This window comes from Botrytis sinoallii (genome assembly GCF_014898435.1).
Source record: "Botrytis sinoallii strain Bc 23 chromosome Unknown BSIN_022, whole genome shotgun sequence".
NCBI lineage: Eukaryota > Fungi > Ascomycota > Leotiomycetes > Helotiales > Sclerotiniaceae > Botrytis > Botrytis sinoallii.
Genome location: NW_024066049.1, coordinates 758,225 through 770,841, shown reverse-complemented (window position 1 = coordinate 770,841; position 12,617 = coordinate 758,225). Strand labels below are relative to the sequence as shown.

The 12,617-nt window shown below is 42.9% G+C and overlaps 3 protein-coding genes across 3 annotated transcripts; 1 reads left to right on the top strand and 2 right to left on the bottom strand.

The window, feature by feature from the left end:
* Window positions 1–168: 168 nt before the first annotated feature.
* Window positions 169–1,702, bottom strand: EAF02_009931 (uncharacterized protein; the record flags this gene model as incomplete). The annotated part of the gene is made up of 3 exons (XM_038905979.1): window positions 169–617; window positions 720–1,197; window positions 1,266–1,702. The coding sequence occupies 3 exons, from the start codon at window positions 1,700–1,702 to the stop codon at window positions 276–278; spliced, it is 1,257 nt and encodes a 418-aa protein (XP_038754402.1). The 3' UTR covers window positions 169–275.
* Window positions 1,703–2,531: 829 nt separating this feature from the next.
* On the bottom strand, window positions 2,532–3,878 carry EAF02_009930 (uncharacterized protein; the record flags this gene model as incomplete). The annotated part of the gene is made up of 5 exons (XM_038905978.1): window positions 2,532–2,953; window positions 3,009–3,076; window positions 3,135–3,523; window positions 3,571–3,675; window positions 3,729–3,878. 5 exons carry the CDS (start codon window positions 3,876–3,878, stop codon window positions 2,532–2,534), a joined length of 1,134 nt encoding a protein of 377 aa, XP_038754401.1.
* A 4,101-nt stretch (window positions 3,879–7,979) lies between these two features.
* EAF02_009929 (uncharacterized protein) lies at window positions 7,980–12,562 on the top strand. The gene is made up of 3 exons (XM_038905977.1): window positions 7,980–8,613; window positions 8,682–8,956; window positions 9,007–12,562. Exons 1-3 carry the CDS (start codon window positions 8,582–8,584, stop codon window positions 12,054–12,056), a joined length of 3,357 nt encoding a protein of 1,118 aa, XP_038754400.1. The 5' UTR covers window positions 7,980–8,581; the 3' UTR covers window positions 12,057–12,562.
* Window positions 12,563–12,617: the final 55 nt, after the last annotated feature.

Below are 12,617 nucleotides of genomic sequence, written 5' to 3'. Positions count from 1 at the left end.
ACTCGTAGAAATCTAACAAACGTGACTTTTAACTTTGAAATTCCTATCCTCTAGTGGACATCTATGTCAACTAGTAATACTTTTTTATACGAAAATCAAATTGTGACTGTCAAATAAATGATCGAGTTTAGAGTACTACTCTACAATCAAATGCACGTGAAAAGCTGTGGGAGAAAAGTTTTCATTTATGTCGAGTTCTAAATCTGATGTCGAGGCCAGTATGACGACATTCGACGCAGAATTTATCCTCGGATCAACACTAATAACCCTTTCGCCTACTCGTCCCAAACAATACAAACAACCTGTCCCTCAATATCAATTCCGGCGACAATCTCCAAATCTCCTCCATCCACATTCCTCTTCAACAACGCTACTCTTCCATCATTTTGCAAGCCCACAGCTACCAAATCCCCAGCTTTATTGATAGAGAACTGTCTTGGGAAACTACCTCCAGCAGCATCAATTGAAACGAGTGAGAAGTTACCATTTGAGTGATTTAAAGAATATGTCAAGAGAGAATCGGAGGGAATGATATTTGTGGCTGATGGGGAAGAAGGATCGGGGATACTGAAGTGTGTATCGTTGCGCTGAGAGATGAGGAGGTAGTTATGATCGGGCTAAAAGGCATATTAATTTCATGTGGTTTTCCAACTGGCAAAATTTGGAAAGAAATTTTCTATTCAGGAGAAAGAAAGTTCCTCAGAAAATTAATCACTTACTGTTATTTGGATCCCTGACGCGGCACTATAAAACTGCAATTCTTCGCCTGGGGTAGTCGTCTCCAAAAGACTCCTCTCAAACTTCACTTCAAAACTCAAAGTGTTATCACTTTCATACGTAACCTCATATGCCGTAAGTCTGTTAGTCAACTGACTGACCAAATAAAAGTACGTGATTCCTGTTTCTGAAACAAGCCAGTTTGCATGCCTGGGTCCACTTCCGACGGGAGTTTTCAATGGCTCAAGTGGTTCCAATAACTTGGTATCTTGATCGATTCGATAGATTCTCACGAGATCAGCACCTAAATCTGGGACGAGGACAAATGATTCTGTTGGATCGGTGATTGCTTCGTGTGGATGCGGTGCGGTTTCGTATTGGGGGTCCGCGCCGGGAGTAGTAAGGTTATAGGTGAAAGTTTGGAGAGGGAGGATGTTAGTTGCGGAGGAGACATCCAAACTTCCTACGCTGCTTGAGGAACTATTGGCCAGTCATTCAGTACGAGTCTCCAAATCAAGTCAAGCCGGAATGAATGAGTGAATCCTTACTAATAAGCTAAAGCCAAAGCAGTATTATTCGCATACAATACTGTGGCCGCGGCACCAACCGGTGTCTCAACTCTATCCAATGCCACCAAAGAACCATCGTCCTGAATCTTCAACGAGTTGAGAGTTCCATTACTTGCAGTCAATCCTCTATCCGCGCAAAACAAAATATCTCGGGAAGAATCTAAAGTGATCCACGAGGAATTGGCCGCGCAAGCCGTAGATGTCGCAATGACTTCGAATGAATATGCACCATTTGCATCTTCATCGAGTGACAATGTAGTAACGGTTCCTGCATATGACGCCACAAATAGTCTAGACGCGAGAACCTGAGAACTTGCGAGTGTGAAGATGAGGGATTTTGAGATGAACATATTGAAAGCTTGAGTTTCGTCTGGAAACCCAGAGATCACGTCGAATATGGCGGCGATACCACCCATTTATATGAACCTTCAAGACGTACGATTTAGACCTTGTCCAATATCGGCATGCTTTGACAAGCTTAAGTTCTTCATCATTCACATCATGCATGCAGAAAGGGTACCCATGTGGGAGACTAGTAAGACCGAATCCTAAAGTGACGCCCAGTGTTCCCCCCATGCATACACGATAAACTTCATACTGTTCCTGGATTTATCAGACGATTCATTCACCTACAACTCTATCTCCATCTTAATCCGAGTTCACCTTTTCCGAACATTCCTCTCGTACACCGTTAATGGGATTTATCAGTCTTCCGATCTCAAACATCTACGTAATTCTATTGGTGGTAAAACCAAATTGCCCCACAATTATGATCCCAACCTCTTAATTAGTCTTTGAAGAATCCACACAAACTTAAGATATCACCGTTCTCTTAGGTCCCTAGCCAGAAAAAGAGAGTTCCGGCTCGGCGAATGCATGGCGAACGGATATTAATTTGCTTACCCTGGATCACGTACGGATAACCTCATTGCCCTTGCAATGTTTCGGGTATTCTAGATTGACCGGTAGATTTGCCGAATATTACCCTGTCACCTACAAACATGGGGTAGAGAGGGTTTAATACAGGAAGAATCCAGCAAAGATTGTGTACACTTGCGCACTTGTAAGCATTCTTTACCATTGTAAGCAACATGTAATCAGTATAGAACAGAACCTGAAAATGTATTCGCATTGATCAAAACAGTACCATAACCTGAATATGAAATGAACCCTTGACCCAACTTCTTCTTTTCTCGAAGACCAATTTTACCATGTTATCGGAACCATTATGAATCTTTTCTGCCCTCACCAACCCCCAGTATTCACATCGTCTGGTTCGGGAACTTTGCCAGCAACTCCTTGCATTTCACGTTCGTGTTGCATGTCCGCCGAACTTCTCTGAAGGGTAGTGATATTGTACGTTCTTCTCTCCTTGATTTGCCCATTCGCGGGAATCGTAGCTTCACTTCCTTGGTGAATGACGGTCACGGTATGTGCACCATGGCCTGTGAATTTGTTAAGGATTTGGGATACTGTTGACATTTTGTATGCCGGTTGACCGTGTCCTCGTCCACCCTCACCGTGCCCGACCTCGCCTTCGAGTCCAATCTCCTCTAGGCCTTGAATGTTGTAGTGTCGAAGGAGAGGTCGTAATGTTGCGATGCAGCTTGCCACAATTCCCAAACCAGCTTCAACTACGGACCAAATAAGCATTGGTGATATTGAATCTGTGAATGCTCATTAGTCATAGTCATGTCAAGGCAATAGGATAGGGTCCCGAACAAAGAGGATCTGTATAATCTAATTCCACAGCAAACACTCCGATTCGTACAGCACAAGCAACACCAGCGCTGGCACTCCGTCAGCAGATTTCACAACTCAAATGTCGAGGATATACGTGATACTTACAATAATCCTAATCCCAGGACAGTGACAACGAATGTCTTTGTTTTGATGTGCATTTGCATATTCCAAACTAATGCGACCGGAATAAGGGTAAAGAGGAGATATAGCGCTAGAGATAGTCCGGCCCATGCATAGCCTAGAGCATCTGCTGAGTCGTAATTACAATATCCATCCACGCTCGAATCGCCTTGCTCCCAAGCGTATGAAATTGGTCGACAATTGAAAATCAGGTAAAAGCTTGCTATGAAGCATAGGATAACATTGATTGATAGCCCAACCCAAAGAGCGTATGCGCAAGGACTGGCCTCAGTGAGACGAAGGAGACATGTGGCATAGGAAGCTTTGACCGCCGTAACAGCATTTATGTAAATTAAGACCGTGAGCCAGACGTACTGCTGATTGTCAGTTGGTTGTATGATCTCAGAACCAGTATTGAGACCTTCGAGCTTTCAACAATATCACCCGTATTCATCCCCTTCTTGTGTTGACCGATGCCTCGTTGAACGCCGACGAAGAGTAATGATGCCATCACGATATAAAGGCCCTAAAACCCCAGTCAGAAAACCAAATACTGAGAATTTTGATGATATGTCTTACGAGAGACAAGAGAATGAGAAAATCATCATGGCCAATGGTATTTCGAATTACCACTCGAGTATAGTAACGGAGTGAGACAACAAAAACGCCAAGAATGAGGAAAATGATGGTTGTTGCCAGTATCGATGGACCATAAGAGTCCATTCTCATTTGGGACGAAAGTTACGACTTTCTTTGTAACGATGGAATGTAATTCCTGTTGGATTTGTTAATTGTGTTTTTAGGTATACTGAAGGATATTGTAGGTTGTAGAAGCGCATCATGCCACAAAGTAATACTTAATTTGCAGGCATCCTAACAGATGTTTAGAATAAGATGATCAAGGAAGAGAAAACAACAGCAAAGAGAGATAGAAGGAAAGAAGAATCGGGGACGAGAAGGATTGCGTATTGTCTGAAGGAGGAGAAAGGGTAGGAGCAACGTTGATTTGACGGTGGGAATATCTTTCATCCAACTCTGGAAGGTACGAAATGTTTTAGAGCGTTTATCGCACTCTCAATTGAGTTCGAGCGAGATAGATAAGAATAGAAACGCAAAAATGCCATGGTTGTAGAAATATCTGAAAAATTTACCTACCTCTCGGCGAGACGACTTGCAGTGAAGTATCGCCTACTTACTCATAAGCAGTGCAACGTATCGATATTCGACGAAACGACATGCATACTGGGTCTAAACAATTACTGTACCTCTGAAGTATCTGAGAACAGTCACAGTCAATGAATTTGCTAATGTCTAAGCCCCAAATGCAGAATCCCCTGGCAATCTCTGTAAATGGCAGCAATGGTTTGCGACAGGAATAGACAGGTTCGTGGGGCAAGTACATGATCAAGTACAGTGACGATGGTGACACTTGTTATTTCCACCGGTTTTAGACTTCAGACTACTGAACACCGACATGCGGCGCTTAAAAATATGGTATATATATATGCAAATCCAGCCTCATGAAAGTAAGTATCCGTCCTTTCTGATGGTTCGCATTCGCATAGCATGATTCCAAAAGTAGATTTCATGTATCACCAAAAACACCATAATGCCCACGAGGATTGATGTGTATCATGACGTAGTGATGAATACATAGATAGCCTTGAAGTATCAAGATTAATAATTTGTATTCCTTTTCCCTCGACATTGCTGTGACTTGAATTGACGAAAGTTAGCAGTGGTGGTGGTGATGGTGGTGAGGAAGATCTAGATGGATGAGATAACATTGAGAAGGTTGAGAATGATTCAGGAATCACAAGTGTTACTTTAGTCCTGTGACGAGAAGTCCCTTTTGAGATTGTGTTGGGAGGATCTGGAGAGATACCTATCAGATAGGTAGGTACACACACTTTGCTTCTCACCGCCTTCATTCACAATTCGTTACCCAAATTGGTGAGGGTCATGGAAACAATACTTTTAAGGGTATTGATTGAATCGAATTGAACCACACTTGTCCTTTTGGAGAAAATTCTTCGCATATACCAATCGAACAACGGGTTTGCTTTCAAATTTCAAATATATCAGATTGAGGCTGTCGATCAGGAATAGGAATTTCGCCTAATAAAATGGCCTGAATGTTTCCGTTCCCGAATTATTAAAGGGCCGACAAAAAGGTCTTGGAAAGCGGGTGTCTGCAGAATCAAAATGTTGTCCCTTGTATACGCCACAACATGGGAATGATAGGTAGCTAGTACTTGTATCGATAAGTAGTCCTTTGAGGAAGAAGATGTTTATAAGATGATTGTTGATTACCTACTAATAAGTAGTTAAGTAGCTAAGTAGCGAGGTATTGGCTAATTCATTTTTGCTACATGAGGACCTGCATAAAACGCCTGGTTAAAATACCCAGGTACCTATCTAGTATATCTTATGCAGTCTACCCCTTAGGCATGTATGTCTTCTCATGTTACCTTGGCGAGGTAGATACATGATTCCTGCCTCGCCTACAGACTAGGTACGTACCTAGTACTTGGTAGTATTTCATCAAGTCTCTTTTTATTTGGGGGTTTTCAAAGAGGCATATAAATGTTTCTGGGCAATGGAATGCGAATAAATACCTACCATGTAATACTTACTACCTACCTACCTACCTACCTACCTACATCCATGCCTGTCACACGTACTCGTAGTCATATTGGAATTGAAATCAAGATGAGTTCTCAAGACAAATCCATTATCGCTGGATACCAAACCCACATAGGCTGCACCAGAAGATAACTCCAGCTGTACCGAAGTTTCTGGAAAGTCACATCATGTTGATCATCTCCATCAGCACTGGTGGCACTCTGTACAAGTTCCCCCGCAAAAGTCGGATGGGAAGGATTCCATTTGCCAGTGGTGGCTTGATATGTTAATGCTAATGCTAATGCTAATGCTACCTACCTAGGTAATGCTAATGATATATTGATGATTGGGGGCAACCTGGGACATTTGATTGGAACTCGAGTTAAATCCATCAGCCACCGGTGAACGCTTGAAAATGCCTTTTTCGGGTTCTCTCATTTCTTTTTCTTCAATTCAAAATTCAAGGGACCTGAAAATGTCTTTTTTTAAGTTTTAGCACTTCTAGTACGCCTAACTAGGCCATCGGTCATAAAAATGCCGTCAAAATCAGGCGATGGACATGTCAGAATGTTAAAAACCATACGATGATTGAATTGATTCCAGACAAAAGGAAGAGGAGTAAATTTAAGAAACGGTGGTGAAAGGAATTATATAGATTTAAGTGAACGCCCACTCTGTACGAAGGTTTTGCCGGCCTTTTTTTCCTTTCCTATTATTGCTATTGCTATTGCTATTGCTATCGCTCTCGATGTTGCTGTTGCTGCATCTCTTTTCTATTTAGACACAATGGTCGCAATCACTAGTTCTCTCTGACCTCTTACCTTCTGCCTCTTACCTCTTGCAGCTGCATGCACTTACAGCCACACCCCCCTTCGTTATCTTGAAATTTACTACAGGTTGCCAAAGGGTCTGGATCTTCAATTGGACTTGATGCCGATGCTCTAGCTTTCAACTCAGCTTAGCATGATTCGTTCTTTGTGGCAAAAGCCAATCCAGGGCTTGTCGATAGGCGTAAGCTTTCAAGTCAGAAGGAGAAGAAAATGAGGAAACACAAGTCCTCGTAGGTATCCAGGTATAGTACAAGAATCTATATTGTCGAGTTGTGGGATACTATGAAGGCGGTCATTGTGCAGCCTCAATATTCAAGAATTCAGAAAGAGCAGGTGCACCGTTCGATCATCGATACCAGACCACACCACATACAAAGGATGTACAATCAGAGAAAAAGCGAAGGTTCGAACTTTCACATAAGGGATAGGGATAGGGACGGAATCTCGTACAACATGATCAATTTTGAGAGACATTGTATAGGTACAACACTGCTGTGTTATCGAGTATCTCTTTAAACCTCTCGCAGCCGCCGACAAGTTCATTGGATTATTCACTTCACATATATGGGGATTCGGAAGCAACATCCGGTTCCCAATCGACATCTCGCGTTTGTTCATTAAAGTATCATACAGTATCATTCGAATTAGCGACCCCTTCTGTGCCGAGTTCATGCATGGTTTGAGGTGGAATCGACAGATTTGGAAAGAGGTAAAGAAAGAGAGGAGGCACTAGAGAAGGCACTAGAGAATGGGAGAGGAGAAGGGGGAGAGGTTCTAGCAGCTTGTTGGAAGTTATACGCATATACAGTCTCACAGTGTACACATATACAGGATTATCTACCAGGTACATACCATGGTCTCCTTTACGTTTCAGTAGTTACCAGGTAAGTTTCACCCGTCGTTCTGCCATTCATTCTATCATTCTATTCGACTTCATACCTCCCATCTCACTCCAGCAGCTCTTCCAAGATTCATTCACTGAACTGGATCAGGATCGAATACAAGGGGAAAGTCCCACATACACACATTCATCGTTTGTTCTGTCATAAGAAATTCGAGGGAAACCATTGGTTCTTCTTTTTTAAACCTTTTCTCAACTGAACAGTTCAAGGTAAAGCATCAAAGGACCCAAGTAAGAATTAAGCCATTTGATTTGCTCGGCTCCGGATTCCGAGAGGGAAAAGAAAAGAATCCACATATTTCCTTGGCTCGGGACGGACTTCACACAGACTCTGCACTGTCTTCACTGCCATTTTTTTCAATAGCTGCCCTCACAGACTCATCCACCTAGTCCGCACGCTACAACCATCCTAGGTATTTTCGATTCTGCGATTCGATGAAAATGACAACAAATTAAACTTAAACTCTACCAAGTATTGATTGATTGATTGATTGATTGATTGATTGATTGATTGATTGATGAGAAAAGGAATTGACAACGCTACTCCAGGAGACCTCAATTCGTTCATTCATTCATTTATCCATTCACCCATTCACTCCGAAACCCTCGATCAAGTCGTCAATTGTCAATCAACCAAGATCGACCCAGTACCTTCCATTCACTTGATTCAAATATGTCAGCACTTCGATTGTGAGGTTCCTCGAAGCTTTCCATGTTCCCACCCACATCTCCGATTCGTCTCTAGGTATACTCACTCGAGCACCAGCAACAGCACTGACACCACTACTACTACTACTACCACTACCACCTCTACCTACCACTAATACAATACACCATCTGTATATGCGATAACACCATGATTGAGATTCCTCACGACGTCAACAATTTCAATTCCACCACTATCGTATCGATACCGATCTGTTCTACTACCCATACTTTAATTGACGCAGAACTTAATACCTTGGCGCAAATCTATTACTGAAGTTTATCAAGGTTCTCGAAAAAAGGTACCGCCGCCATACTTGGAGTGGTTGGCAACAGATCAAGGACAAGGGCAAGACCCATCCCTCGACACCATGATATGGTACCTCCTCTATCCATTCAGAGGGTAAGTGGTTTAATGAACTGATCTGCTTGACAAAAGTTTACATATCTAATCAAGCTTGTCTTCATTAGAACCACGGAACCTCCCGACCTCGACACCAAACATCCCATTCGAGATCACTTCACTAAATTCGGATACAACGTCGCAAAGCACTCCGTCGCTGCCATAACTATCTCTGCTATAATCGCAACACTACTTATATATCCCTTTCCATTTCTCTTTACAAATGGCTTCACCAATGGCGCGTCAAATCTACCACATCATGTATGGTCTTCCGCGCAACCTTTGAAGGCATTGGATGATTCGAGGAAACCGGATGTGGTAATGCGATCGATATGGGTACATGGTGTGTTATTACTCTGGGTTTCGAAAAGAGGAGAGCTAATACCGGAATAGGAAGCTATATGAAAGCTTTACAACCAGATGTTCTCCAAGCAGCATTAGAGATACAGGATCATATTTTAGGCCCCACTATCAACTTTGACCCTCGCAAAGAGGCTAAGCATGCCCAGGTTGACTATACACAAAATGAATTATCAGTGGATGCACGGGATGCCTTTCATGCAGTAAACGGTCTAACAAACTCATCTTGGTTCTTTCATTCTCCATTACAATACTGGTCATGCTCGAAGGAAGCGATCTCAGCTGATGACGACATCGTGATGACGGTCAACAAAAACTTGCACCAGTCAACCTCTGTCAATGTTACCTTGAGGCACTCTATTGTCTTCAGTGGTAAGCGTTTTGAGGACCACCATCTTGTGGCTGCAGATGCCTTGGTCATAACCTTGGTTCACATGCTTGACTCGCCTGTCGGGAGATATTGGGAGAGAAGAGCAGCTCAACTGGCAGCCAAAGGATCTGATGACTGGCGCATGATTCCTTCCGATGGTCACTCGTTAAGAAGCACTCCCTATGAATTCTTATTTCAACCTACTGCTACTTGGGAATCGATTGCATTGGCGGCCGCATACACTTTTGGCGCATGGTGGTTCGTCGCAACTTTATGGGGCCTACGGGCTCTCAAGTCAAGGCTTGGTCTTCTCATTGCAGCAACTACTCAGTTGGCCTTTACGTTCACTTCGACGTTCACCATCTGCGCTATTATCAAAACGGATTTGTCTATGATACCCAGAGAATACTATCCTTTGATTGTTGTCTTTTGCGGCACGGAAAACATGCTTCAACTCGTGAGAGCTTTTATTGTCACGCCTTCATCACATCATCCGACTCTTAGATCCGCAGAAGCCTTTGGAAAGAACGGACATGTATTCCTTACGAACACTGGCCAGAGGCTTCTCTTCTTGTGGGTTGTATCCAAGTTTGGAGGCGAAGGGCAAGCTACTTTCTGTCGCTTCGCTACTTTTGCACTAATCTTTGATTTCTTCTACCTACTAATGTTCTTCGCTCCCGTTCTAAGCATCGATGTACGAAGACCTCAATTGAACGACACACTCTCGGCTTCTTCTCGGGAACGAAGCTATCCATCACCAGAAAGATCTTCTTCTAAACCATGGGCTGATTTCGTTTTTCGTGGAGGAAACATGCCTTCGACTCGTATTGTCGGTACCGTGGTGATTATTATCGCAGTACTAATTTGCCAATGGCATTTCGATCAAGGTATTTTGCAAAGTAATCAACTCGTATTGAAAACAACTGCGCCGGCTTCTTCAATTCTAGAGGTCGATGTTCATCAAGCTAGAACTCCAACTGCCTGGCTCCGATTGCAAGACCACGAGACTGTTCATGAGCTTATTAGCATTGTCAAACCACATGCTCACAGTTTCGTTGCTCAAGTTTACGATCCTTTAGTTTTCGTCCTAAACGGTTCAGATCGGACACCAAACAGACTGGGTGTGAGATCGTTCCTCCCTGCTTTTTATGACTTTATCGAGAACCAGTCCCTACCGTTCCTTTTGTTTGTTATCATCACTGGTGTGATTGTGAATCAATTCATCAAATATCTCTTGTCTGATGAACCTTCTGACGATGAAGACCATAAGGGTCATGGCGACGAACCCCTGTTGTCGGTTAAAACATTCGGCTCTGGACATGCTTTGGATGTTGTCCTAATGACAGCTTCTCGTGATGGAATTATCGTTTCAGTTGGTCTGGACAGATGGATCCGTGTTTGGAATGCACAGCATAATGGCCGAAGCTATGTAGTCGAAGACCCTGGATCCGATATCGATCCGTTTCCTGTTTTGGCTATGGCGATCGATAACGACTCGAATTGGCTCGCAATACTGTCGAAGAAAATGGTCGCCTTATGGAACATTCCTGAACGACGATGGGGTCCGACAATGCCCGTGGACGTTAAAGGGCGAACACCCGAAGCATTTTTCTTTAGCCACAATGAAGTTGAGTTGATTGATCCAGTGATTATCGTCCGCCATAACGGTCTCATGTCAGAACTTCATATGGAGGATCATGTTTCAAAGGAACTACAAATATGCCGCACGCCATTGGTTTGTGTTGAGCCACATTTGGAAAAAGTTGTTACGAATGGCTTCCTGCCACCTCCAAAGATCATAACCGCCTCAAAACGTGGTTGTGTACATGTTGCAGTTGAAGAGAAATCTGGCTGGGTTTCATATGATCTTAGACTCCCTTGGGTATCCGATGACAAAGATGTCAACTCAATTCTTCCATTGCCGGCATTATCATCCTTTCTCGCTATACGCGACCACAGCGTTGATCTTGTTGATATACACACTCATAATGTCACTCATTCATTTGTTACAGAGAACATCAAACCAGGAACACTGCAATGTGTTCATTCGACAAGACGAAGGCCACAATGTGGTTCTGTTGGTTTGGGATCGTTTGCATTTATGTATACTTGCATTGAGACTGGTAATATGATGATGCAATCATATCTGCCAAGCAGAGAGGGCGATACTATATGTTTCCGTGATCCTGATAAACCAGGCTCTAAAACATGTTGTTTATGGCGGGAAACCGTAGAGCGAAGATTTAGTATAGAAAATCCTGGTGATTGGCAAGCACTCCAATCGGGGTATGTGGTAGGTGTACGGAAGATACAAGATCAAGATAAACAAGCAGTAGGAAATCAACTTTTGGGGTCGATTGGAAGCGGCGGACTTCGACGACGGGGTGCTTCGGGAAGGAGGTCTAATCTAGATCACCCAGGAGGCAAAAATGACGGCTGGGAGGTTTGGAGCTTAGGGTCGAGAGGAGATGAAACCTCAGTGCCCTTAAATTCAGTTTACGATCAGGTATTACTTGTTGGTAAACTTGGCCCAGTCACGAAAGTGGGCACGAACAGTATCGTAGTTGCATTGGGAAATATGGTCAAACTTATTACTGTCGGTCATGAACGTTATGATCGCCTTGGCAATGATTCTAATGAAACATTCGTTGGCATGGCACCTGTTGCGAATAGGAGGAAGAGACCTGTTCTTACACGAAAGAGAACAGATTGATATGCAGAATTTTTTATAACCTTTTTAAGATATTATTTGTGCTTATTCGCAAATTGCTTCTGGGGGGAGGATGATACCCAATACATGGACAAAAGGCGTTTCCGAAATGAATTGATACAGGCGTTACCATGGGCAAGGAAGTGGCGTTCGTGGATATTGTTTTTATTTTTGGGTCTCATTTTGCGTATACAAGGCTGTGGGCGCATATAGTGGCATCTATATCACCCTTTAAAGGGACATGGTTATAGTACTTGAGTATATGCTTATCTTTTGGGCATACTGAGTTCAAAAGCATTGGGGCTTTCTATCAAGGTCAAAATCATAATCCAGCAGGGTTGCTTGGAAAGGATGAGGATGGAGATGCATTAGGAATAGGTCGTAAAGGGTAGTCCACTGGCCAACTGCCATCTGCCGTAAAGTAACATTATCACAAAATTTTGATCCGACTTGCCAATACAAAAGTGACAGTAATTGTAAAGTTCTTCAAAATCTATAATTCCTGACGTATATAGTTGCACCGGATATATAAATATGAATATATATATACACACAATGAATCCT